The sequence below is a fragment of the Neophocaena asiaeorientalis genome, unplaced genomic scaffold, assembly GCF_003031525.2.
Source record: "Neophocaena asiaeorientalis asiaeorientalis breed wild unplaced genomic scaffold, Neophocaena_asiaeorientalis_V1.1 scaffold506, whole genome shotgun sequence".
In the NCBI taxonomy this organism is placed as follows: domain Eukaryota; kingdom Metazoa; phylum Chordata; class Mammalia; order Artiodactyla; family Phocoenidae; genus Neophocaena; species Neophocaena asiaeorientalis.
The window spans coordinates 538386-562439 of NW_020174950.1; the positions used below are offsets into that span (position 1 = coordinate 538386).

At 37.2% G+C, this 24054-nt stretch overlaps 1 protein-coding gene across 1 annotated transcript in view; it reads left to right on the forward strand.

The window, feature by feature from the left end:
* Positions 1–24054, forward strand: part of DMXL2 (Dmx like 2) — a 153023-nt gene that overhangs the window by 81300 nt on the left and 47669 nt on the right. Inside the window, exons 14-19 of the mRNA XM_024761857.1 lie at positions 3927–4016; positions 6392–6509; positions 10667–10786; positions 15021–15248; positions 17487–19163; positions 22141–22251. Coding sequence (XP_024617625.1) covers positions 3927–4016; positions 6392–6509; positions 10667–10786; positions 15021–15248; positions 17487–19163; positions 22141–22251 — 2344 coding nt within the window. The remainder of the gene's footprint in view (positions 1–3926; positions 4017–6391; positions 6510–10666; positions 10787–15020; positions 15249–17486; positions 19164–22140; positions 22252–24054) is intronic.

Below are 24054 nucleotides of genomic sequence, written 5' to 3' on the forward strand. Positions count from 1 at the left end.
CCGTCTCTGGTGTCCGTGCTGATAGGCATGGCTTGCGCCCGTCTCTGGACTTCATCTAGGCGGTGCTCTGAATCCCCTCTCCTCGTGCACACCGAAACAGTGGTCCCTTGCCTCTTAGGCAGTTCCAGACTTTTCCCCGTACTCCTTCCCGGCTAGCCGTGGCGCACTAGCCCCCTTCAGGCTGTGTTCATGCAGCCAACCCCAGTCCTCTCCCTGGGATCTGACCTCCGAAATCTGAGCCTCAGCTCCCATCCCCTACCTGCCAGTCTCTACCAGTGAAGGGGCTTCCTTGTGTGTGGAAACTTTTCCTCCTTCACTGCTCTCTCCCAGAGGTGCAGGTCCCAACCGTATTCTTTTGTCTCTGTTTTTTCTTTTTTCTTTTGCCTTACTCACATACGTGCAGAGTTTCTTGCCTTTTGGGAAGTCTGAGGTCTTCTGCCAGCGTTCAGTAGGTGTTTTGTAGGAGCAGTTACACATGTAGATGTATTTCTGATGTATTTGTGGGGAGAAAGATGATCTCCACGTCTTAGTCCTCTGCCATCTTGAGGGTCTCCCCTGTTCTTATTTTGTAATGTATGCATTTAGTGCTATAAGTTTTTGTCTCAGTCCTGAGAAGCATTATAAGTAGGATTTTTTTTTTTTTTTTTAATTTTTTTATTTTATTTTTGGCTGTGTTGGGTCTTCGTTTCTGTGAGAGGGCTTTCTCCAGTTGCGGAGGGCTGGGGCCACTCTTCATCGGGGTGTGCGGGCCTCTCACTGTCATGGCCTCTCCCATTGCGGAGCACAGGCTCCAGAGCGCAGGCTCCAGAGCGCAGGCTCAGTAGTTGTGGCTCACGGGCTTAGTTGCTCCAGGGCATGTGGGATCTTCCCAGACCAGGGCTCGAACCCGTGTCCCCTACATTGGCAGGCAGATTCTCAACCACTGCGCCACCAGGGAAGCCCCATAAGTAGGATTTTTATTTTCATTCAGTTCACTATGATTTTCCTTGAGAATTCCTATTCCATGGATTATTTAGAAGTACGCTATTTAGTTTCAAGTGTTTAGAGATTTTCCTGTTATCCTGTTACTGACTTCTAGTTTGATCCCATTGTGGTAGGAGAACACACTCTTATGATTTTAATCCTTTTACATGTACTGAGGTTTGTTTTATGGCTCAGAACATGGTGTATCTTAGTATACATTCCATGGCACTTGAAAAGTATATATTCTGCTATTGTTGGATTGGGTGTTCTGTCAGTGTCTGATTCTGTTTTGATTGATGGTGTTGTTGAGTTCTTCTAGTTCTTTGCTAAGTTTTTTTTAAAATTTATTTTACTTTTGGCTGTGTTGGGTCTTCGTTGCTGCATGCGGGCTTTCTCTAGTTGCAACGAGCAGGGGCTCGTTTTGGTGCACGGGCTTCTCATTGCAGTGGCTTCTCTTGTTGTGGAGCATGGGCTCTAGGTGTGCATGCTTCAGTAGTTGTGGCACGTGGGCTTAGTTGCTGCACGGCATGTGGGATCTTCCCGGACCTGGGCTTGAACCCGTGTCCCCTGCATCAGCAGGTGGATTCCTAACCACTGCGCCACCAGGAAAGCCCCTTTGCTAATTTTTTGCGTAGCTCTCTATCAGCTGTTGTGAGAAGGGTGTTGAAGTCTCCAACTGTAATTGTGAATTTGTCCATTTCTCCTTTCAGTTCTATGAGCTTTTGTTTCACATGTTCTGCAGTTCTGCTGTTTGCATATATTTAGTATGCAAATATATTTATATTTGCAGTACATTTAGTCTGAAGTCAAGGTGTTAGCAGGTCCGTGTTCTTCCTGAAGGCTCTAGGGGAAGAAGCTTTCTTGCCTCTTCTAGCTTCTGGTGGCTCCTGGCAATACTTGGTGCTCCTAGACTTGAAGCTGTAGCACTGTAGTCTCTGTTTTCATGCAGCTTTATTTTCTCTGAGTGTCCTCTCCTCTTCTTATATGGACACCAGACATTTGATTTATCTCCCTGATCCGGTGTGACCTTACCTTAAACAGATTGTATTTGCAAACATCCCATTTCCAAATAAGGTTACATTCCGAGATTCTGAGTGGACCTGAGTTTTTGAGGAGATACTATTCAACTCACTAAACTGAGCAAGTTTTTTTTCCCTCATATCTGCAGTTGCATAGTCAGAAACCTTCAAAGTCTCTTAAGCCTCCAGACTCCTTGAGCCATTTTGACTTTCAGAGCCTCATGCTGAAATTTTTGAGATTCTTGCCTAATTCTGAGATTTTTGCCTTTCTAAAATACAGACTACAGAGCCTTACCCTTATTGTTGACCTTAAACTCTTAAGATAACATGATGACTTTCTGTCAGGTTTCCATTATTCTCATTTTTTTCCTTTTAAGTCAGAGCAGCAGTTTTCCTAGTTACTTCCTCTACTAACACTGAGTATAGCAAGAAGTTGACACATGCTGTGCTCTTCCTCAAATGAGATTTTTAGTAGATCTGAGTCGAGACTAACTTTTTTTTTTTTGAATTCCATGAGAAACATCTTGAATTTTGAATTTTACTCTGTGGATTTAGGGGCACTAGAGATTTTTGGACAGGGAGGTAAAGTGGTTAATCTGCAGGATGGTGAGTAGTTGATGGGTACTGGACGCATGGAGACAGCAGGGAGTCTGTTGGGGTTGCACGTGAATCATCTGGAGAGCTTGTTAAAATGCAGATGTATTAGCTTTGGGGTCTGAGAGTCTGCATTTATGAAAAGCTGTTGCTGCTGGTCTAGTGACCACACTTTAAGTAGCTAAGATTCATGATGTGCTAGAGAAATTCCGGTGTTTTAATCTCACCAACTGTAGGCTACAGTTGAGTCCAGATTTCAAGTGGACAAACCCAGCAGCCCATGGGCACCACTTCCAGGTGTCTCAGCTAACATTTTAAATCCTTAATCTTGGGTGAATATACCCATAACAATAAATTCAGCCCTACCCAAGCACATATTTTGTCCTCCTTTGTCTAATAACCCTATAATCTGTTCCCATTCGTGCACTCTGGAATTCTGCTGATACAAATTGGAAAGATCCTACAACTCTGGTGTATATGCTGGTCTCCCATAGCCAGCCTTGTACTTAGACTCCTAGGCCAAGCTGGGATCTTATTCCTCTTAGTGGCCTGAAGGTAGTAAATAGTGGAGGTGGTGCTGAGGAGAATGGGCATCTCAGTTTTTTGTTTTTTTTTTGCGGTACGCGGGCCTCTCACTGTTGTGGCCTCTCCCGTTGCGGAGCACAGGCTCCGGATGCGCAGGCTCAGCAGCCATGGCTCACGGACCCAGCCACTCCGCGGCATGTGGGATCTTCCCGGACCGGGGCACGAACCCGTGTCCCCTGCATCGGCAGGCAGACTCTCAACCACTGCGCCACAAGGGAAACCCAGCATCTCAGTTTTTATGCTAGAGAAGGCTGCTTGGAAGGAGGGAGAAGGAAAACTGCTTTTTTCAGCAGAAAGGTTTTGGGGTTTTGGGATTCAAAGTTAGGCTTCCTCTTAGTTTACACATCCTCATCCCAAGACACAGAGTCCCACTTCTCAACCTTTGCCCTTATCTTCAGTCTGGCAGGGTTGTACTTTTAAATGGCATTGCAGATCTGCAAACCATACACATAGGCATAGGGCTAGATCCTCAGCCAGATCTCTCATGGAGCATTAAGGTTGCTAAATGAAGACATGTTCAAAGAACTAGATGCCTTGAAGTTATATACTGTTTATGTAAACACTATAGTTTTTTTCCTTCGTTAATTTTTAAAATGAGAATGAGTAAAGAAAGTTGAAATAATTTCTTTGAATGTATGAATTGCCATTTGTTAGTCAGTGAATGTTTAGAAGGGCCTTTAATGTCCGAGATGCTGTGTCATATTGACAGTAGATTCATATGTTGTTGATCATTAACTTTTTTTTTTTTTTTTTTTTTTTTTACAGAAACTTATTGGAGAAGTGTTTAATATTGTGAGCCAACAGTCTACTGCTCGACCTGGCTGCATTATTGAGCTCAATGCAATAACCAACCAAGTAAAACCATGCTTGTGAATTGGTGTTACTAACATACTTTATCCCAGAGTGCTTAATATGCATAAGATACACAGTTGAACCTTGAACAACTTGGGGGTTAGGAGCACTGACCCTTCTCACTATAGAAAATCCACGTGTAACTTACGGTCAGCTTTCTGGATCCTCAGTTCTGCATCTGCATATACAGTTAACTGCAGATTGAGTAGTACTGTAATAGTGACGATTGAAAAAATTTCCCACGTAAGGGGACCTGTGCCGTTCAAGAGTCAACTGTATTTCACTGCAGAATAGTTCTCTTGTTTGCTACTAAATATAGCCAACTTCTCTTGATTTCCTTAGTGAAAATCTCCAATGATTTACGAATTCTTTTTCTCCAGTTGAATTGTATCTGTAGCCTTATTTCCTGTTTAAAGGTCATTTGATTCAGTCAGGGAAGCCATGAAGGAAAATACAGTACAGCTGCATAGAGGCATGGTTTGTGGTTTTTCTTTTTATATTGTTACTCATTTCAACTCAGTAGATGGTGACATCAGCTTTAAGGGTGTTTGCTTTGTTAGGCTGAGTATTAGATATTTTTATGAGATCCATTAAAATGAAGATAGAAGTAGGATCAAAGTATGCATTTACTTTCTAAGTACAGGTCTTTCGTGTAGGCAGTGTTCTTTCCTAGCCCCTACCTAGAAATGAAGGAGAACCCTTCCCTCTACAGGGAGTTTGTAAATCCCATCATAGCCCTCATATTTGTTTCTTCAGGATCATGTTTATGGACTGAAGGGGATAGAAGTAATATATTCATTCCAAATATGAAAAAAGGTTACTTTGATGAGGAAGTTACCAACTATTTTCAAACAAGGAAATGAAGAAAGAGCCAACCATATTTAAAAACAAATACAGTGTTATGTCATTATTTTTCCATGATGCCTTGCACATTCTGTTAGGGAAAATGTAATAATTTCCACCAATGTAGAGAAATGACCACATCAGCTCTTGGCAACAGAAATGTGGCTGCCAGACTCAAATTACTAACGCCTCCTAGGAAACCCTTAACTTGTGATTTCCTTTTTTTCACTCTGTAGGGATATGAGAGAAGAGTGTATTAGCTTCAACCCATAAATGTCTTAATTTTTAATGAACTGCGAGTTAAATTCATTTCCCCAGTGTAGCCCCTTCTCTACTCTGTACCATGGGATATTATTACAGACCTCTTTCGCCTAGCATTTTGCTTTTTACTTCATACTTTTTGAAGATTTTTCCCTTTCCATTTGTGGCTATCTTTATCACAGGGCTGGTAAACTGCAAGCACTGTTAAATGGCTTAGGCTTATAAATCATTCTATGTTTCCCATGTGCTGTATGATTTCTGTACCCATGAAAGCGTCACCCTTCCCTTTTCTTTCATTTATTCTTCTTCCCTGGGGAAGGTGACCTTTTATGCTATGAACGTGAAGGGATTTTTTTTATGTTTCTGTATGGAGAGACATAAAAGTACCTTATAACTTTCATAAAAATTTTGTGGGTCAACCTAATGTCATAGTCATTTTATTTCCTTCTGTCAGTACTATGAAAGGAGGCTGATTTGCTTTATTCTCTAAGATTATAGCCCATACATTCAGTGCCAAGGTTATCATAGCTGCTTGCCTTCCTTGAAATCTGTGGGGCAGCCATCAAATTGTCTTGACCTACTTCCGTAATAAGCTTTTGTTTGGATTTAGCCTTTCCTTGAATTTCAGTTCACTTTTGTGATTCTAAGTAGCTATTTGTGATTATCTTTACTCTTCTTCTCTGTGTGGTTCCAAACATGATTTTGTAGCATCAGCTGACTGTGATGTTTCATCTATTCTTTTAGAAATCTTAGTTACTTAAATGTAAATACATTTCTTCAGAGATGTGTCATTCCTACTGGCTGTTATAGGATCCTTCATAATTCCCACTAGACAGACTTATTGGAAATACTTTGAGGACCTTTCTGGTTTTTTTTGTTTTCTGTTTTCAAGTAGAATTAGAAAAAGAACCTATGGTAGTGTGCTTAATATGGTCTGCATGGCCTTCTCCAGCCAGTCATGAGACCTGATATTTTTGAACTCAGAGTGGCCTAGGTTACTTAAGTTTGTTTGTTTTTTTTTTTAAGATGCAAACCTGTTGATTTGTTTTTACTAGAGTTTCACAGTTCTGCTGTTGACTATAGCATCTTTGAAGTAATTTATCTAATGATTTTTTTCTCTTGCTTTTTCCACTCTAATTAGTCATTCTATAAAGAATAGAAATTGTTAGAGAGTTGTTTTTTTTTTTTCTATTTTATATTAGGGTTCTTGGGGAGGTAGTGGGTGGAAGATACAGAATTTCAAAGATAAAACTTTACTTTTTTCATATTTGTAGTGTGGCTCAAATACACAGTTGCTTCATGTGTTTCAAGAAGACTTCATTAGAGGATATAAACCACATAAGGAAGATATGGAGAAAAAGGAAACAGAAATATTTTTTCAACCATCACAAGGTACTGTTAAAAAATAGTCTTGAGGGGCTTCCCTGGTGGCACAGTGGTTGAGAGTCCGCCTAAAATAGTCTTGAGTTCAATACCTTAATCTTAGAAAACCTCCAAACTTTCATTGAGTGTGGATCTTTATATCTAAAGTCATCGCTCGTGATTTTTGGCAAATGCTCTAGTTCTATCAGAATTGCTTTTTTGTAGGTGAAGAACACATGAGGGTAAAAATTATATTTTGAAAGACAGGTTCTCTGGTGACATAGCCTTTTGCCAAGAAATGTTATTTATGAAACCTAGTTTAATTGTTTAAAAACTTAACTTCAGTTGTTCAACTCTACAATTAAATTGTTTTGATTGGTAGTAAGTATCCTTCTGGTATCTTAAGGAAGCCAATTAATATAAGTTTACTAAAGATTATTGATAAATATAGGAGGGAGATATTATGTTGTATGGTATACCAGGAAGCTTAGGTACGCTTAGGTATTATGTTGTATGGTATGCCAGGAATTAAAGGTACCATCTCATAGTTTTCCTCTCTGAAGGGTTGTATTTCTTTCTTCTTCTTGTGGAAGAAAGTAGTTCTCCTAAGACCTTTCAAGAACAAACCATATGATATTTAAACTTTATTATTTAGCTTTAAATATTCCTTTTAGAAGTTATACTTTGTAATTATAAAACTTGCATGTTCTATTTGAAAATTAAATTTGAAAATAGAACATACTGAGTAGAATACTTTCTGTATGAAGGTAGGAAAGACATGTCCTACTTTAAGAATTCATTTTCTGTGATTAATAGTTTTTAGTTTACAAAGGGTTTCCAGATACTTTATCTCATTTGGTTATAGATTATAAGTATTCAGAAGGACATATTTAATTTTCTTAGTATAAGAAAATGTATAGTCATTTAAGGAAGATATTTCTACTGAATTTGTACAGTTAATTTCGTTTTCTTTAGTGGAAAATCAGAATGAGTTCCGTCTTCTGTGAGGCTTAGCTCAAACATCTTTTCACCCCTCAGACTAATAATTTTTTCCCTTTCATGCATCTTTCTTCATAGATCAGAACTTTTCTTCTTTCTAAGTTATTCAGTTGTCACGTTCAGTTTTATTTCACTGTCACTATAGCATAACAGTACTGTATAGATTTAAAATGTGCTTTTCCATAGTATTTCACCTTTACTTGGGTTAAATTTTTTATACGCTTTCCTGCAAATCTAACTATCATTTATCATGCTATTTCTAACAGGGAATACATGCCAACCTACTAGAAAACAATGCTTATATAAGGTTGGTATTTTTTAAATAATGTTTTTAATTGGAAGACCTGCATTTAAAAATATTATTTTATTTCCCTCTTTTGAGATATATATATTTATATTTTTTGGCTTGTGGGGTCTTAGTTCCCCAATCAGGGATCGAACCTGGACCCATGGCAGTGAAAGCACCAAGTCCTAACCACTGGACCACCAGGGAATTCCCTTGATATTTCTTTTTCTTTTTTTCTTTTTGTTGGGATATAGTTGCTTTACCATGTTGTGTTAGTTTCTGCTGTACAGCAAAGTGAATCAGCTATATGTATACATATATCCCCTCTTTTTTGGATTTCCTTCCCATTTAGGTCACCACAGAGCACTGAGTAGAGTTCCTTATGCTATATAGCAGGTTCTCATTAGTTATCTATTTTATACATATTAGTGTATATATGTCAATCCCAGATATTTCTTTATGTCACTGTGAAATCAGGCTGAAAGATTTCCTGATGCTTTTCTTGGTTTTCCTTTAGTTTTTGTACAAAGTTTCTCTTGATTTTATAGCTGTTCTCTTAAGGGACTTGAAATGTGTATTTCTCCTCTTCCCTGACCCTGCTGTATTTTGTACTTTCTAAGTTTTAGTTAAAAATTAATTACTCTTTTAATTAAGAAAAGTGCCAGTTACAGACAAAAGTAGAGTGCATAGTTAAATGAACCTTCCTATGCCCATAACTTAGATTGATGACTTTAAGATTTTGTCACCTGCTTTACCTACCCTATTTTCTTTTCTTTTCCTTTTTTCGTGAAATATTTTAAAGCAAACTCAGCCATCATGTTGCTTCGCTCCTGTGTACTTTATGCATTTCTAAAAATGACTTTCTTACATGTGTGCTGTTATCACATTGATAAAATAACAAAATTTCTCAGAATTCTGTAATAACTAGTCCATAGATTTACTTCATTTAATTGTCTCCAAAAAATGTCAGGGTTATTTGTTCTTAATTTGTTTGGATCCATATCCATATAGAGTCCACACATTGTGTTTCATTTTTTAAGAGTCTTTTAAGCTAAAGTAATCCCCCTTTATACTCTTACCATGCCACAGACTTGTTTTAGAGAAAGTTATTTTATAGGAATTTCTCTGACCAGTTACTTGTGACGTCATTTAAAATTTTTCCTGTAAAGTGCAAATTACCTCTGTAGACTTGATTTGACCCAGATTCAACTTCCTAGGTGTTGTTTTGTTCATCATAGAAGGTCATAAGAAAGAACATAATGTTAGGATGCCTCATTTTTAGTGATGCTAAGATTCAGAAAATTCACCTGGTGGCACCAGTGTAAAATTTGCCAGAAATCTATTATCTCATGGTTTCTTCCATTGGTATTGTTGCTTTCCAATCAATTATTTCATTAAGGATTGCACAAGTGTGATTTTCTAGTTTTATCAGTTCTCATTTATTTATTAGCTGGAAAGCATTTGTAAGGAAAAGCTTTCCCTTATCAATGGCAGCTTTTTGGCTATTTTGAAATAGAGTTATTTTTAGGAAAGTGCTTAGTTCTTTCCCTTTAATTGATGATTTCAAAGGAGTTTGTGCCCAGGTTGCTGCTAGCGGTTACGGATGAATTTATTGTTGTCTTTCTTTTTATTTTGTGAATCATTATGAACCCATTTTAGAAAAACTACTGAAGAATAATACATATACAAAGATATACTCCTATCACTCATGAATTTTTATGTACTTAGCATATTTCAGTCAGTTTGCAGCCATAATTCTAATTCTCACATTGTCCTATATTAGGCTAGTGAAGACCCTTTCAAGTTGGTCCTGAGTCCTTTTGACACAACCTCATTATTTTTCATAGTTTCCTTTCTTTCAGGCACAGCAAGATATGCCAGGCTTATCTTCTAGATAGCCTTTGCAAGAATGGAGTCATCCCTCCAAACTGTTCCTTTCAATGGAGCATGGTATTTAGAGGCCACAGTTTGAGTTTTAGCAATGCTCATTGCCAATGAGTTGCCTTTATGGGTTTTCTTCTCTTTTTTCTCCTCCATCCCTTCCTTCCTTCCTTTTTTACCAAATGAAAGAGCCTTTAAATTCTATACTACTTTACAATTTTCAAAAGTTTCACACCCATAATTTCATATAATGTATTGGTTTTCATTTTTAAAGAAAGTTTTTGTTGTCCTTTGTAGATCTCATTTTCATATATGAAAAATGCAGTTGTCAATAGGGAACATTATGTTCACAAATAATGTCTTTTCATAAAAAATGCATAAAATTTCTAAAAAGTCTCTCCTGCACCACCATCATTGGCCCTCCACCCATAACTATTAATTTTTTTAAAAAATGCTATTTTACATATAGAAAAAGCAGGATACATGTTTACTTCATTCTTTCCATTTAATTGCCAATTTTCCAATTAAGGAGTTAGTGCCTCAGTTACTTCAGGGGGCATCCAGTGAGGCTGACTTGCTCCTGTTCTTTTTCTCCCTCTCTTGCTCTTGCATTCTCTCTCTGTGTCTTTCTCTTCCTTTCTCTCTTCCTTTCAGTTCTTCCTTCTGGTCCTCTTGTCCTTCCTTTCCTTTTTTTCTTATGTGCCCTCTCTCTTTTGGTATTCTTATGAACTCAATGTGTTTTAATAAATTGTATTCATTTTTATTCTTTGATGCTCAAATTGTCCCATCTTTGACCAATAGGTATATCCCTTCATGTTCGCTTTTGTACTTTTGATGTAACCCTGTTAGTCTTTGATAGCCACCTAACTTTTAGCACAAAAGTTATATAAAACTGCTTGTATACATCTATTCTTCCCTTTTCTCCCAACTTCTATACATATCAAGAGATTTTGTTTAAAATGTCTTTCTCTTAACCCTATAGAAACACGTTAACTTAAATATTCTTTTCCTTTAACAATAGGATATCGACCACCACCATTTTCAGAAAAGTTCTTTCTAGTAGTAATTGAAAAGGACAGCAATAATTGCTCTGTTCTCCACATGTGGCACCTTCATCTTAAATCTGTTCAGGCATGTTTAGGTAAGTAATTATATTACAGTTTTATGTAGAGATGATATGAAATAAATTCATTTTACTGGATATGCTTTAGGTTGGTTAATTCTTTAAAATGAAGATCCAGTGAACTATAAAATTGAGTTGCTGAATTGAAGTATGTATAGGCCAAACTTTTAATTACAAGGCCATAAATCATTAATGAAACAGGTTAATCTAAAAGCATACCAGTCAACGGGCACATTAGACATACTGAAAAAAAAAGTTTGATTATTTTTTAATTAATATTTATTAAATGCATATTATGACTCTGTTCTAGATACCATGTCTCTATAAATCAGTTTTGCCCATAGAATTAATACTGTATCTTTTTGTTGGTTAATACACACTGCCATCTGATACCATGCACGTTAGCTTTAGCATCACTAAAAGAAGGACATTTGCTATTTAGAAAATGTGATTGAGCATCTGATGTTCAAAAGGGGAGCTGGTTTCGTAGAATATTAGGAAATGCAGCAGTGATTAAAAAAATTATTTCAGCCATGCTTTTGCTATACTTATTCATATTGATGTCTTAGCAAATTAGAAGATCTGTAATATGAAGTACAGAAATTGATTATAAATCTTTCTTTTTAAAACAAACTTTAAAACAAACAACTTACTTTAAAACAAACAACTTACTTTTTGAGAGATACTTGTTTAAATGAAGAAATGCATAGTTAGCCATATCAAACTGAATCTACTTTAAACTGATTAACCCAAAATATTTGAGTTTTGAAAATATTTTATTATTTCTGATGGTTACATAATTTTAATAATTTTATACACACTAAACATTTAATACAGAGAAATAATAATGTATATGTCTTTTGTTCTCTTCGTAATCCACATTATCACATAACTGTGTAAATAGCAGTTCTAACTGGCCCATGAACTGGGACTGGAAAAGCCAAATGAACCTTTACTGTGCCTAGTTGAGCCTAATCTTGTGGTAGGAGGAATCCAAAAAAATTTTCAAAGCCTTTGGAGTTAATTCTTGGCGTTACATGTTGTTCCACAGGAATGCAAGAGTAGAGGGATCTATTGATAAAAGCTTGTCAGGAAGAGAATTTTATTTTTATTTTTTTTAATTGAGGTAACATTGGTTTGTAAAATTATATAAGTTTCATGTGTATAGCATTCTAATCTGACTTCTGTATACACTACAGTGTGCTCACCACCAAAAGTATAGTTGCCATCTGTCACCATAGAGTTGACTCCCTTTACCCATTCTGCCCTTCCCCACCCCCTTTCCCCTCTGGTAACCACCAATCTGTTCTCTGTATCTATGTGTTAATCTTTGTTTTGTTTTGTTTGTTCACTTACAACTTTAAAAAACTATTCCACATATGAGTGGAACCATGCAGTATTTGTCTTTCTCTGTCTGACTTATTTCACTTAGCATAATACCCTCCGGGAAGAGAATTCTTAACCCACCAGGGAATATAGTATTTTCTAGAGTTGGGCACAGAGCCAGGAATGGTTCTGAAGAGATTAATAGAGGTAGCAACAGATCCTTGTGGTAGGATAGGAATCATGTGATGCCTTCTGTCCCCCTGCTTATGACGGAAGTATCCCACTGCTCTTCCCCTCAGGTCTGGGCTAGTGTAGAGTTGCCTTGCTTACTCTGTTTGTGACAGCAGTAAAAGGTCACAAACAGTAAGATTACAGTGGAAGCAAACAAATCACATGCTATCTTTAGCTTTGACATAAAGCATCTATCTTGTGGTTCTAAAATGTGCAGCAGATTTAACACGGTGTACATTGCCATTAAAGCTGATACGTGAATTTAGCAGTGTGTTGAAAATCCTGGCAAAGGGTGAAGCGATAGACTAGACTTACATTTAGGTGGGGAAGGAACATTTGGAGTACCTTCTAGGTACCAGGCACTGAGATAGGTACTTTATATATGTGAGATAGATGTTACCTTCAGTTTACTAACGGAATAATATTAAGTAACTTGACCAAATGACACATCTAGTTTGTCACAGACTAAGTTTCAAAATTAGGTCTTCTGGCTTTAAAGCCTTTCTTTTGCTTTTTCCCCCTGCTCTTATTTTCTTTCTTTGCATGAGATATATGCATTAGAAAATTGCCTGGTTTAGAGAAATGACTCAGTTCAGCCTTATTTTACAGGTGAGAAAATAACTAGAGATGATGAAGTACCTTGCTTAAGGCAACGTGTCTAGTTAGTTTTAGAGTAGGAGTAGTATTTCTGTCTTCTGACTACTGATTCAAGTTTGTCGTCTTATTCTATTTTACAAAAAATGTTTTCACATTTCTTATTTAGTGGTCTGCCATTATAAAAGAGATTGACATATTTAAAATCCGCCAGAAGCAAAAGGGGATTGATTATTATCTCTCCGTATTCTGGTGCTACTCGGGATGTATAAAGCTAATAAGACCTCATCCTTGCCCTTGATGAATTCATAGTCGAATGGCGGGGAGGGAGGTGGACATACAAATAAATAAATGTGATGCAAAGTATCTCTTACATATAGCAGAAGCACAGATAACGAAATCTGCTTAGAGATTTACACTCCACCTGAATGTGAAAGCTGGAAGCTTTGTGGACAAAGATCAAGGTCAATATGCTTACAAAGCCATTCAACTAATACTATCTTAAATTTGTTTGGAACTTTTATATGTTCTTGAGATCTTGTTTATTATCTTGTTTCAGCACTTGATAGTTAGTAGGCTGGTATTTTAATGTCTTCTTTACCGCTAGCTAATTTTATGACCTAAGGAAAATCATTAAGCTTTCCAAGTTTAAATTTCTTCATCTATTAAGTGAGGCTGTACCTTGTTATGTCTCAAAGTTTGATTTATGACCCATCTGTTTCAGAAACACCTTGGCTGCTTTTTAATGCAGATTTATGGGATCTACCCCAAAACAACTGAGTCAGTGTTTCTGTGGTTAGGCCTGAGAACCTTCATGTTAAAAGTTCCTCAAGCTTTTGATGTGTTTTAAAGGTTGAGAACACTGGGCTAGAGAACTTGTTTTTTCTCTAGATCTTACATGTTGTGATTCTTCACTGACAGTATCCCTGTGATGCAATTGCTGATGCTAAGAAAGAGTAAAATAGTTTAAAAAAAAAAAAATTCTATCAAGGTAACTGAGCAAAAGTTTGAAAATTGATCTTGTCTCCAGAGCACTTTTAAGAAACCATGTTTCTTAAATCACCACAAAATATTATTCTAGCTCATGTAGTGATGATACTAATATATTTCTTAATTTCTTAATTTCTTTTCAAAGCTAAAGCTTCAGAAGGTGTTTCATCAGAGAGTCTACTTTCAGTCCCTGGACAGAAGAACATAGACTCTTCTCCAGAAACCTCTCCTAGTGTGAGCCCCATGCCACATTCTTCATCAATCGCCAACCTTCAAACTGCTAGTAAACTGATTCTGAGTTAGGAGGGAGGTGGACATACAAATAAATAAATGTGATGCAAAGTATCTCTTACATATAGCAGAAGCACAGATAACGAAATCTGCTTAGAGATTTACACTCCACCTGAATGTGAAAGCTGGAAGCTTTGTGGACAAAGATCAAGGTCAATATGCTTACAAAGCCATTCAACTAATACTATCTTAAATTTGTTTGGAACTTTTATATGTTCTTGAGATCTTGTTTATTATCTTGTTTCAGCACTTGATAGTTAGTAGGCTGGTATTTTAATGTCTTCTTTACCGCTAGCTAATTTTATGACCTAAGGAAAATCATTAAGCTTTCCAAGTTTAAATTTCTTCATCTATTAAGTGAGGCTGTACCTTGTTATGTCTCAAAGTTTGATTTATGACCCATCTGTTTCAGAAACACCTTGGCTGCTTTTTAATGCAGATTTATGGGATCTACCCCAAAACAACTGAGTCAGTGTTTCTGTGGTTAGGCCTGAGAACCTTCATGTTAAAAGTTCCTCAAGCTTTTGATGTGTTTTAAAGGTTGAGAACACTGGGCTAGAGAACTTGTTTTTTCTCTAGATCTTACATGTTGTGATTCTTCACTGACAGTATCCCTATGATGCAATTGCTGATGCTAAGAAAGAGTAAAATAGTTAAAAAAAAAAATTCTATCAAGGTAACTGAGCAAAAGTTTGAAAATTGATCTTGTCTCCAGAACACTTTTAAGAAACCATGTTTCTTAAATCACCACAAAATATTATTCTAGCTCATGTAGTGATGATACTAATATATTTCTTAATTTCTTAATTTCTTTTCAAAGCTAAAGCTTCAGAAGGTGTTTCATCAGAGAGTCTACTTTCAGTCCCTGGACAGAAGAACATAGACTCTTCTCCAGAAACCTCTCCTAGTGTGAGCCCCATGCCACATTCTTCATCAATCGCCAACCTTCAAACTGCTAGTAAACTGATTCTGAGTTCTAGACGGGTATATAGCCAACCTCTTGATCTCCCGGTAGGAGTTGAAGTAATAAGAGCAACGCCTTCAGCAGGTAACATAACTTTAAGACTGGACAGTTGTAGCTCAGAGCAATCTTCAGTGCGTAAAATGGGTGAACTCTTCTGAAATATGTGCAGAGTTGACACTGAAATAAAGATTTGTTTTCTACTAATGATACCTCTATTTAGAAACATGTCTATTTTAGAAATAATTTCCTGTGATAAATGTAATCAGCTTGACAGAAAATAGTGTGAATGTTTTAATGCAAGGTTTCTTGCCTACGCTGTGATTTCCTATAAATAGGAATACTGTGATAGTGAAATTGCAAAGAAAAATATGGTCATATGTGAATTATTGAAGCTTTTTTTTTTTTTTTTCTAAACATCTTTATTGGGGTATAATTGCTTTACAATGGTGTGTTAGTTTCTGCTTTATAACAAAGTAGTTGAAGCTTTTTTTTTAATTAAGGCTTTTCATCCACAGTATTGCTGTTATTAAGTATGTTTGACTAAGAGTTGGCAGATACTTTGGGGGGAAAATATAGGATACAGGATTAGAGTTTGGTTTGCCTAGAGCAATACTGACATTAGCAAGGTTGGTAAAATAGTTTAAAGAGCAGGACTGGCATCTATATTTTAAAATGTTCTGTCATTGTGGAATTTGAATTGAGGAGTTCCTCGAATAGTGTTTTTGGGGAACCAGAATTGGAGGTTCAAGACTATTCCAATTACTGGTGAATGGTTTTGAGTATGAGGTTCTCTTACTCATCCCTAACACAGGTTTGGAATCAGAGTTGGAAAGACCACATTAAGAGTTTACTCTGGGCTTTTGTGGCAGGTGCAGATTTAGGTCAGCTTTTGAATCTTTCAAAGTATTTGGAAAGTTTAGGATATACTCAAATAAGTTTATTGGAATTAATAATGATAAATTACATTTTGCAGGGACTCTGTAAAATGCTTTCAGATGTTTTGTTGGACAGCAAAACTCCAAGGGAAGTAGTAACATGATCCCTATTATTTATTTATTTAAATATTTATTTATTTATTATTTTTGGTTGTGTTGGGTCTTCGTTTCTGTGCGAGGGCTTTCTCTAGTTGCGGCAAGCGGGGGCCACTCTTCATCGCGGTGCGTGGGCCTCTCACTGTCGTGGCCTCACTTGTTGCAGAGCACAGGCTCCAGACGCACAGGCTCAGTAGTTGTGGCTCACAGGCCTAGTTGCTCCGCGGCATGTGGGATCTTCCCAGACCAGGGCTCGAACCCGTGTCCCCTGCATTGGCAGGCAGATTCTCAACCACTGCACCACCAGGGAAGCCCCTCCCTATTATTTAGATAGAACAGGCTCGGACGTTTAAGTGCCTTTCCCACTGTTAGGAAGGCATTGTTAGAATGGAACTTGAATCCAGGCCTTATGATCCCAACCTTAATCACTGTTACCTCTCATCTTATAGTTGTTTTTTTTTAAAATTAATTTATTTAATTAATTTATTTTTGGCTGCGTTGGGTCTTTGTTGCTGCGTGCGGGCTTTCTCTCGTTGTGGCAAGCGGGGGCTACTCTTTGCTGTGGTGCTCAGCCTTCTCGTTGCGGTGGCTTCTCTTGTTGTGGAGCACAGGCTCTAGGTGCGGGCCTTAGTAGTTGCAGCATGTGGGCTCAGTAGTTGTGGCGCACGGGCTTAGTTGCTCCACAGCATGTGGGATCTTCCAGGGCCAGGGCTCGAACCCGTGTCCCCTGCATTGGCAGGCGGACTCTCAACCACTGCCCCACCAGGGAAGTCCCTCCCCTCATGTTATAGCTGACAATAGATGGGAGGTGTTAGTCTCTGGCAGTCAGGAATAAATATGAGTGTTCTGGTTCAGTGTTAGGAGAGCATGAATTAAACCTGGTGAAGAAGGTGAGATCTAGTGTCTGTTTAGCTGACTGAAAACATTTTGTGGTGGGGGTAGATCTAGTGTCTGGATTATTTGAGGGCCAGTTAAGGGAATTTGAAAGGCAAATTTTAATGACTACTTAAATATTTATGATGAAAGTGATAAAAGATATAGAATGAAAGTCCAGTGAGGCATGTGTGGTAAAGACATAAATTACAGTAGGTGACAGGTTTATTGATTAAGCATTGACTTGTTTCATTGCTTTTGAGTTTTATTTTAATGAAATATTTGGTTTAGCAGGGGACTGCAGAGTTACTCCGAAGAAGCTCATAGTGGAGTTGGATTAATCACATTCTAGAATTTGATTATTAGCATATTATTTTGTGTTTCTATTATTATGATGATCTGCCTTTTCTTTTTTAAGGCCACCTGAGTTCCTCTTCAATTTATCCAGTGTGCCTGGCACCTTATTTAGTGGTTACAACTTGTTCTGACAATAAAGTACGCTTCTGGAAATGTAGTATGGAAACCAATCTACAATGTAAAAGTGATGAGAAGGAAACCTATCATTGGAGGAGATGGCCCTTGATGAATGATGAAGGAGAAGATAACAGCAGTACAGTGAGCATTGTGGGAAGACCAGTTGCTGTTAGCTGTTCATACACGGGTCGCCTTGCAGTGGCTTACAAACAACCTATCCACCACAATGGTTTTGTTTCTAAAGAATTTTCCATGCATGTTTGCATATTTGAATGTGAATCTACAGGAGGGTCAGAATGGGTTTTAGAACAAACAATTCATCTTGATGATTTGGTCAAAGTTGGGAGTGTACTTGATTCAAGGGTCAGTGTCGACAGTAATCTCTTTGTGTACAGCAAATCAGATGCACTTTTGAGCAAGGATAGATATCTTATTCCGAATATCAAACATTTAGTACATTTGGACTGGGTATCAAAAGAAGATGGCTCCCACATTCTCACAGTAGGGGTCGGTGCTAATATCTTCATGTATGGGCGGCTTTCAGGAATTGTGACTGAGCAAATCAATAGTAAGGATGGAGTAGCTGTCATTACTTTACCACTAGGTGGAAGTATCAAGCAAGGAGTTAGGTCAAGATGGGTTCTTCTTAGATCTATAGACTTAGTGTCTTCTGTTGATGGTACACCTTCACTGCCTGTTTCTCTCTCTTGGGTAAGAGATGGGATATTGGTGGTAGGAATGGACTGTGAAATGCATGTATATGCACAGTGGAAGCATGCTGTCAAATTTGGAGACGTTGACGCTGATGGTCCTGATGCAGAAGAGACGGCAGTACAAGATCAGTCTGCCTTTAAATCTAATATGTTGTCAAGAAAAAGTATTGTCGAGGGAGCAGCTATTGCTGATGATATTTTTTGTTCACCAACTGTAGCTCAAGATGGTGGCTTATTTGAGGCTGCACATGTACTTTCCCCTACTCTCCCGCAGTATCATCCAACCCAGCTGTTAGAACTGATGGATTTAGGGAAAGTTCGCAGGGCTAAAGCTATTCTCTCTCATTTAGTAAAATGCATCGCAGGAGAAGTTGCAATAGTTAGAGATGCTGATGCCGGAGAAGGAACTAAGCGACATCTTTCTCGCACCATTAGTGTAAGTGGCAGTACAGCAAAGGATACAGTCACCATAGGGAAAGATGGTACTCGAGATTATACTGAGATAGATTCTATTCCCCCACTACCGTTATATGCATTGCTTGCTGCCGATCAAGATACAACCTACAGAATTTCAGAAGAAAGTACAAAAATACCACAGAGCTATGAAGATCATATGGAGAGTCAACCAGAGGATCAATATTCAGAGCTCTTCCAAATCCAGGATATAACAACAGATGATATTGACTTAGAGCCAGAAAAAAGAGAAAACAAATCAAAAGTAATAAATCTCTCTCAATACGGACCAGCTTACTTTGGCCAAGAACATGCTAGGGTACTTTCAAGTCATCTTATGCACTCAAGTCTACCAGGCCTTACCCGTTTGGAGCAGATGTTCCTTGTAGCTTTGGCTGATACAGTGGCTACCACCAGTACTGAGCTTGATGAAAACAGAGATAAGAGTTACTCAGGTAAATACTCTAACTAAAAATTTATAAAGTTATCATTAATAGAACTGTTTGTATTTACCTATATAATGACTCACATATTAAATTGCAGTCTTTCTTTAAACCTTGCAGGGAAATGACCTCTCTAGTTGATAGTTACTATTAATGATTAGTTGTAAAAGGAAAGGTGATTGGGGTAGGTCTGACTTGTGCATGTGACTTTATGTATTTGTGATATCTGTGTGCATCCTCACATGAATTTTTACCCTGAAACCTTCATATCACTTTGGACATATAGTCTTTTGGTTTTTTTTGAACAGATTGATTCCTATGGTTTATTTTAATTTTAGTGATAATAATGGCCCATTTGTTAATTTTACTATTGAACCACCAGGTTGTAAGGACCCCCTGGGCTCAACTTGTTCATCTTCACATTTCTAGGTCTAAATAATTTTTATAATTACCTAATTTTCTCCAAAAAGTTTCTTGAGAAAGGGGTTTTCATACATTTTAATGTAACATGTGTCTTGCTTAATTCATTCTGTAACCGGAAAAATTTTGGCTGCCTCCTGAAACTAGATTTCATTCTTTTTTATGCAGATAGTTGAAGGTAATGGTGTTGATTCTAAATGATGACATTAGCAAAGGAAACCGAAAATGATTGATCATTCATTCATTCAGTAAATATTGTGGAGGAGTGAACAATTGCTATGTGCCAGGTGCTTCATGTACTTTATTGTATTTAATTATTACAACAGTCTTCTAGTAGGTAGCCACTATTATACTTAATTTTATAGACGAAGACTCTGATCCTTAGGGAGATGAAGTGACACATAAGATCACGTAGGTAGTAAATGGCAGAACTGGGGTTCAGATGTGGGTAAATCGTTGCCTCCAAGCCTATACTCTTTTAATTATTTCACAAGATTTCCAAGTGTGAGGGAAAAAGACTGTTCCTCAAAGCTACCTGGAATATATCTCTTCATATAGGTTTATGTCTTTATAATATATCTCCAAGGTTTTCTGTAGATTAAAATAACTAGTGACCTCTAGAGGATTTTGCCTGTGAGTTATTTTCTAACTATATTAATTAAAAAAAATTTGAATCATTATGAGGTTGTGTGCAGCTGAGCAAGATTCTCCCCAGAACAGCCTTAAGCCTTTGTTGCAAACTTAATATATGTTAGAGTTTTTACTTGAGACATTCAGAAAATAGATACATCATAATCCATGAAAAATAGCTTAAATTTTCGGATACAGAACTGTATCCTTAGTTAGGCAATATAAAAATGGTTCCTCCTGGTCACAGTGGATTTTCATTAGGTAGACAAGGCAGGAATGAATGTCTCCATTTCACAGGTAGCAAACTGAAGCTCAGAGATTAAATAGTTGCCATCTCAGTGAATGGATTCTAAGTAAATGAATTCTTCCATTTGTTCAAGTAAGACAATTTAGAGGTATTCCTGACTCTGCTTTCTCTCCCGCCCTAATCCAGTCCATTGGCGAATGCTATTAGTTCTACTGTATGGAGACTCCAGTCATTTCTCATCACCCCTCCTGTTACCACTCTGGTCCAAGTCACGTCACATCCTGCCTAATTATTGACAAAGTCTCCTACTAAACTGTTTCGTTCTTGTTACCCCAGTCTGCTCTTCGCATAGGAACTAGTGATTATTTTAAAACAAAATCACATTAAATCTCGCCTCTGCTCAACAAACACTGTGGCCTCCCATCTCACTTTAGAACAAAAAGCCAAATGCTTCAGTGATCTACAAGGCTCTTTGTGGTCTGTGCTCACTTCCATTCTACTGTATTGTCTTCCTTGCTGTCCCACAAAGACACTAGGCCCATTCCTGTCTCAGAGTCTTTGCGCATGTTGTTTCCTCTGCACAGAATACTTGTCTTCCAGATTTAGGCGTGCCTCATTCCCTTACCTTCTCAGATTTCTGCTGAAATGTCATCTTATTGGAATGTTCTGCCCTGGCCTCATATCAAATAGAACACTCTTACCCCAGCACGCCCTTTCTCTCAGTCCTGCTTTATTTCTCTCAATAGCATTAATTTCCACTAGACACATTACCTCTTCATTGTTTGTCTCTGTCTCCTAAGATGTAAGCACCCTGAGAGTGGGGACTTTGCCTTATTCCCTGCCAAACCCCCAGTATCTTAACTGTGCCTCCAATGTAGCGGATGCTTACTTTGTGAATGAATACATGAGTGAGTGGATGAACAAATATAGCTGATGGGAAGTAGAGGTGGAACTTGACCATTTAAAACGTTTTATTTTCTTCAAGAAAATATTTGATTCAATACTCTTGAGTACTTCCTAAGTGGCAGTTACCAGGCTAGGCGCTGTTAGTATTTTTCTGTTTCTTTTATCCAACAGTGGCTATAATTTTGAGTAAACTTGCCATGCTTTCATACCTCTGCTCAACTTTTGACTAAGAGTAAATTTGTGGAATCAAGGTTAGAGTTCAGCCTTAACTTGGTAACACTAGCCTGGGGAGTCAAATTTGAAATCTTTGAATAATGAATCTTCTGTATTTCATTGGAGCTAACCAACCTAGAAAATATTACCTATTTAATCATATAATAAATAATTTTACTTTATTATGTAATTCCTGTTTTTAAATCTCATCTGAATTTGCACAGGAAATATTTTAAAAAATTATACCTAACTTACTATAGCTAATATATTTTTTATTGGATTTCAAGATTTCTTTCCTTTTCATTTATTATGAGTAGCTCTAAGTACTATTATTACCTGTACTAATAGGTACTTATATTTTTCCCAATTATTTTTCATTTGGCAGTTTTAATATATACATATGCTTTTTGTAAAGCTGTATAAATAAAGATATTGAAGTGTTCAGAAAGGCATACACTCAAAAATATATATATATTTTGTGTAAGTTATTAAATTTAATGTTTACTTTCTAACTTTTTACTGGTTTGTGATTTGTTGCGTTCCTTTTTCCTTAAACATATTTCCTCTTTGCAGGAAGAGACACATTAGATGAGTGTGGTTTGCGGTACTTACTAGCTATGCGCTTGCACACTTGCCTTTTGACATCGCTGCCTCCTTTATACCGAGTACAGCTGCTTCATCAAGGTATTGTTTGAACCTTCGTGCAACTTTTATCTCATACTGAAGTGGTTAGTAGTTTCATATTTGTGTCTAAGCATTAGTAAATCAACATATGCATATCTATCACTAGCCTTAAGATCTTCCTGTCACAGGAAAATAAGGTACCCACTTACCTTTTTTCTGTGTTATTTTTCAGCTGTATTCTGTGATTTTGCTCATCTGTCTCAGTTTCTCAGACTTCAGTCACTAAAGTCATAGTAGTTTAAGTAAACTGGTATGCCTGAGGTTGTAACCTAAAGTGGCCCTGAATTTCTATGACGCCTGATACCTTTTCTTTAAAAATTATGTAAATTTTGTCCTATGCATTATTATTTGTGTTTATTTTAATATAAGCATTATGTTCTAAGTTATTTACTTACAAGTAAAGCTGATGTTTCATGAATATCTGCCGTATAGTAATCCAGTAGACTTGTATACTTCTAGCACACTGCCACATACCCTGATTTGCGATGTATAGGTTTATATCAGCCCACTAACTTAATATATTAAAAAATCAAAACTATAGAGTTTAAAGTGACCTGCCAAGATACAGGGCTATTTGTTAATAGAGAATTCCAGTGCAGTGGGCTGTGTTCCTTTTGAAACCAGCATCCTGGATACAGCCCCATAAAATATGCTTTAGTATTGTAGGACCTGGAATACCAGGCTTTATAGTTTGTTACTCTTACCCACAGTACTTAGCCTTTACCCTCAATAAATGTTCTTTGAAAATATGATTACAAACATATGTCATATTCTGTCGTGTTTTTAAACTATAATCCATCTATATAGTCCTTTATTTTTTTCTAAAAATACAAAGTTAGCTGTTTTTTTTTCTATTTGAATTATCACTGTTAATGAATGACCTTATAACCTTGTATATAAATATTTATGTATATATCTGATTACTTCCTCATGTTTGTTTTCTAGTAGTGAAATTACTGAATCAAAGGGCTTGAAAATTCTTTTTTTTAACATCTTTATTGGAGTATTGTTGCTTTACAATGGTGTGTTACTTTCTGCTTTATAACAAAGTGAATCAGATACATATACATATGTTCCCATATCTCTTCCCTCTTGCGTCTCCCTCCCTCCCACCCTCCCTATCCCACCCCTCTAGGTGGTCACAAACCACCTAGCTGATCTCCCTATGGTATGCGGCTGCTTCCCACTAACTATATATTTTATGTTTGGTAGTGTATATATGTCCATGCCACTCTCTCACTTTGTCACAGCTTACCCTTCCCCCTCCCCATATCCTCAAGTCCATTCTCTAGTAGGTCTGTGTCTTTATTGCCATCTTACCCCTAGGTTCTTCATGACATTTTTTTCCCCTTAGATTCCATATATATCTCTTAGCATATGGTATTTGTCTTTCTCTTTCTGACTTACTTCACTCTGTATGACAGACTCTAGGTCCATCCACCTCACTAAAAATAACTCAATTTCGTTTCTTTTTATGGCTGAGTAATATTCCATTGTATATATGCGCCATATCTTTATCCATTCATCCGATGATGGACACATAAGTTTCTTCCAGGGCTATTGTAAATAGAGCTGCAATGAACATTTTCATTCAGTACATGACTCTTATTGAATTATGGTTTTCTCAGGGTATATGCCCAGTAGTGGGATTGCTGGGTCATATGGTAGTCCTATTTGTAGTTTTTTAACGAACCTCCATACTGTTCTCCATAGTGGCTGTACCAATTCACATTCCCACCAGCAGTGCAAGAGTGTTCCCTTTTCTCCACACCCTCTCCAGCATTTATTGTTTCTAGATTTTTT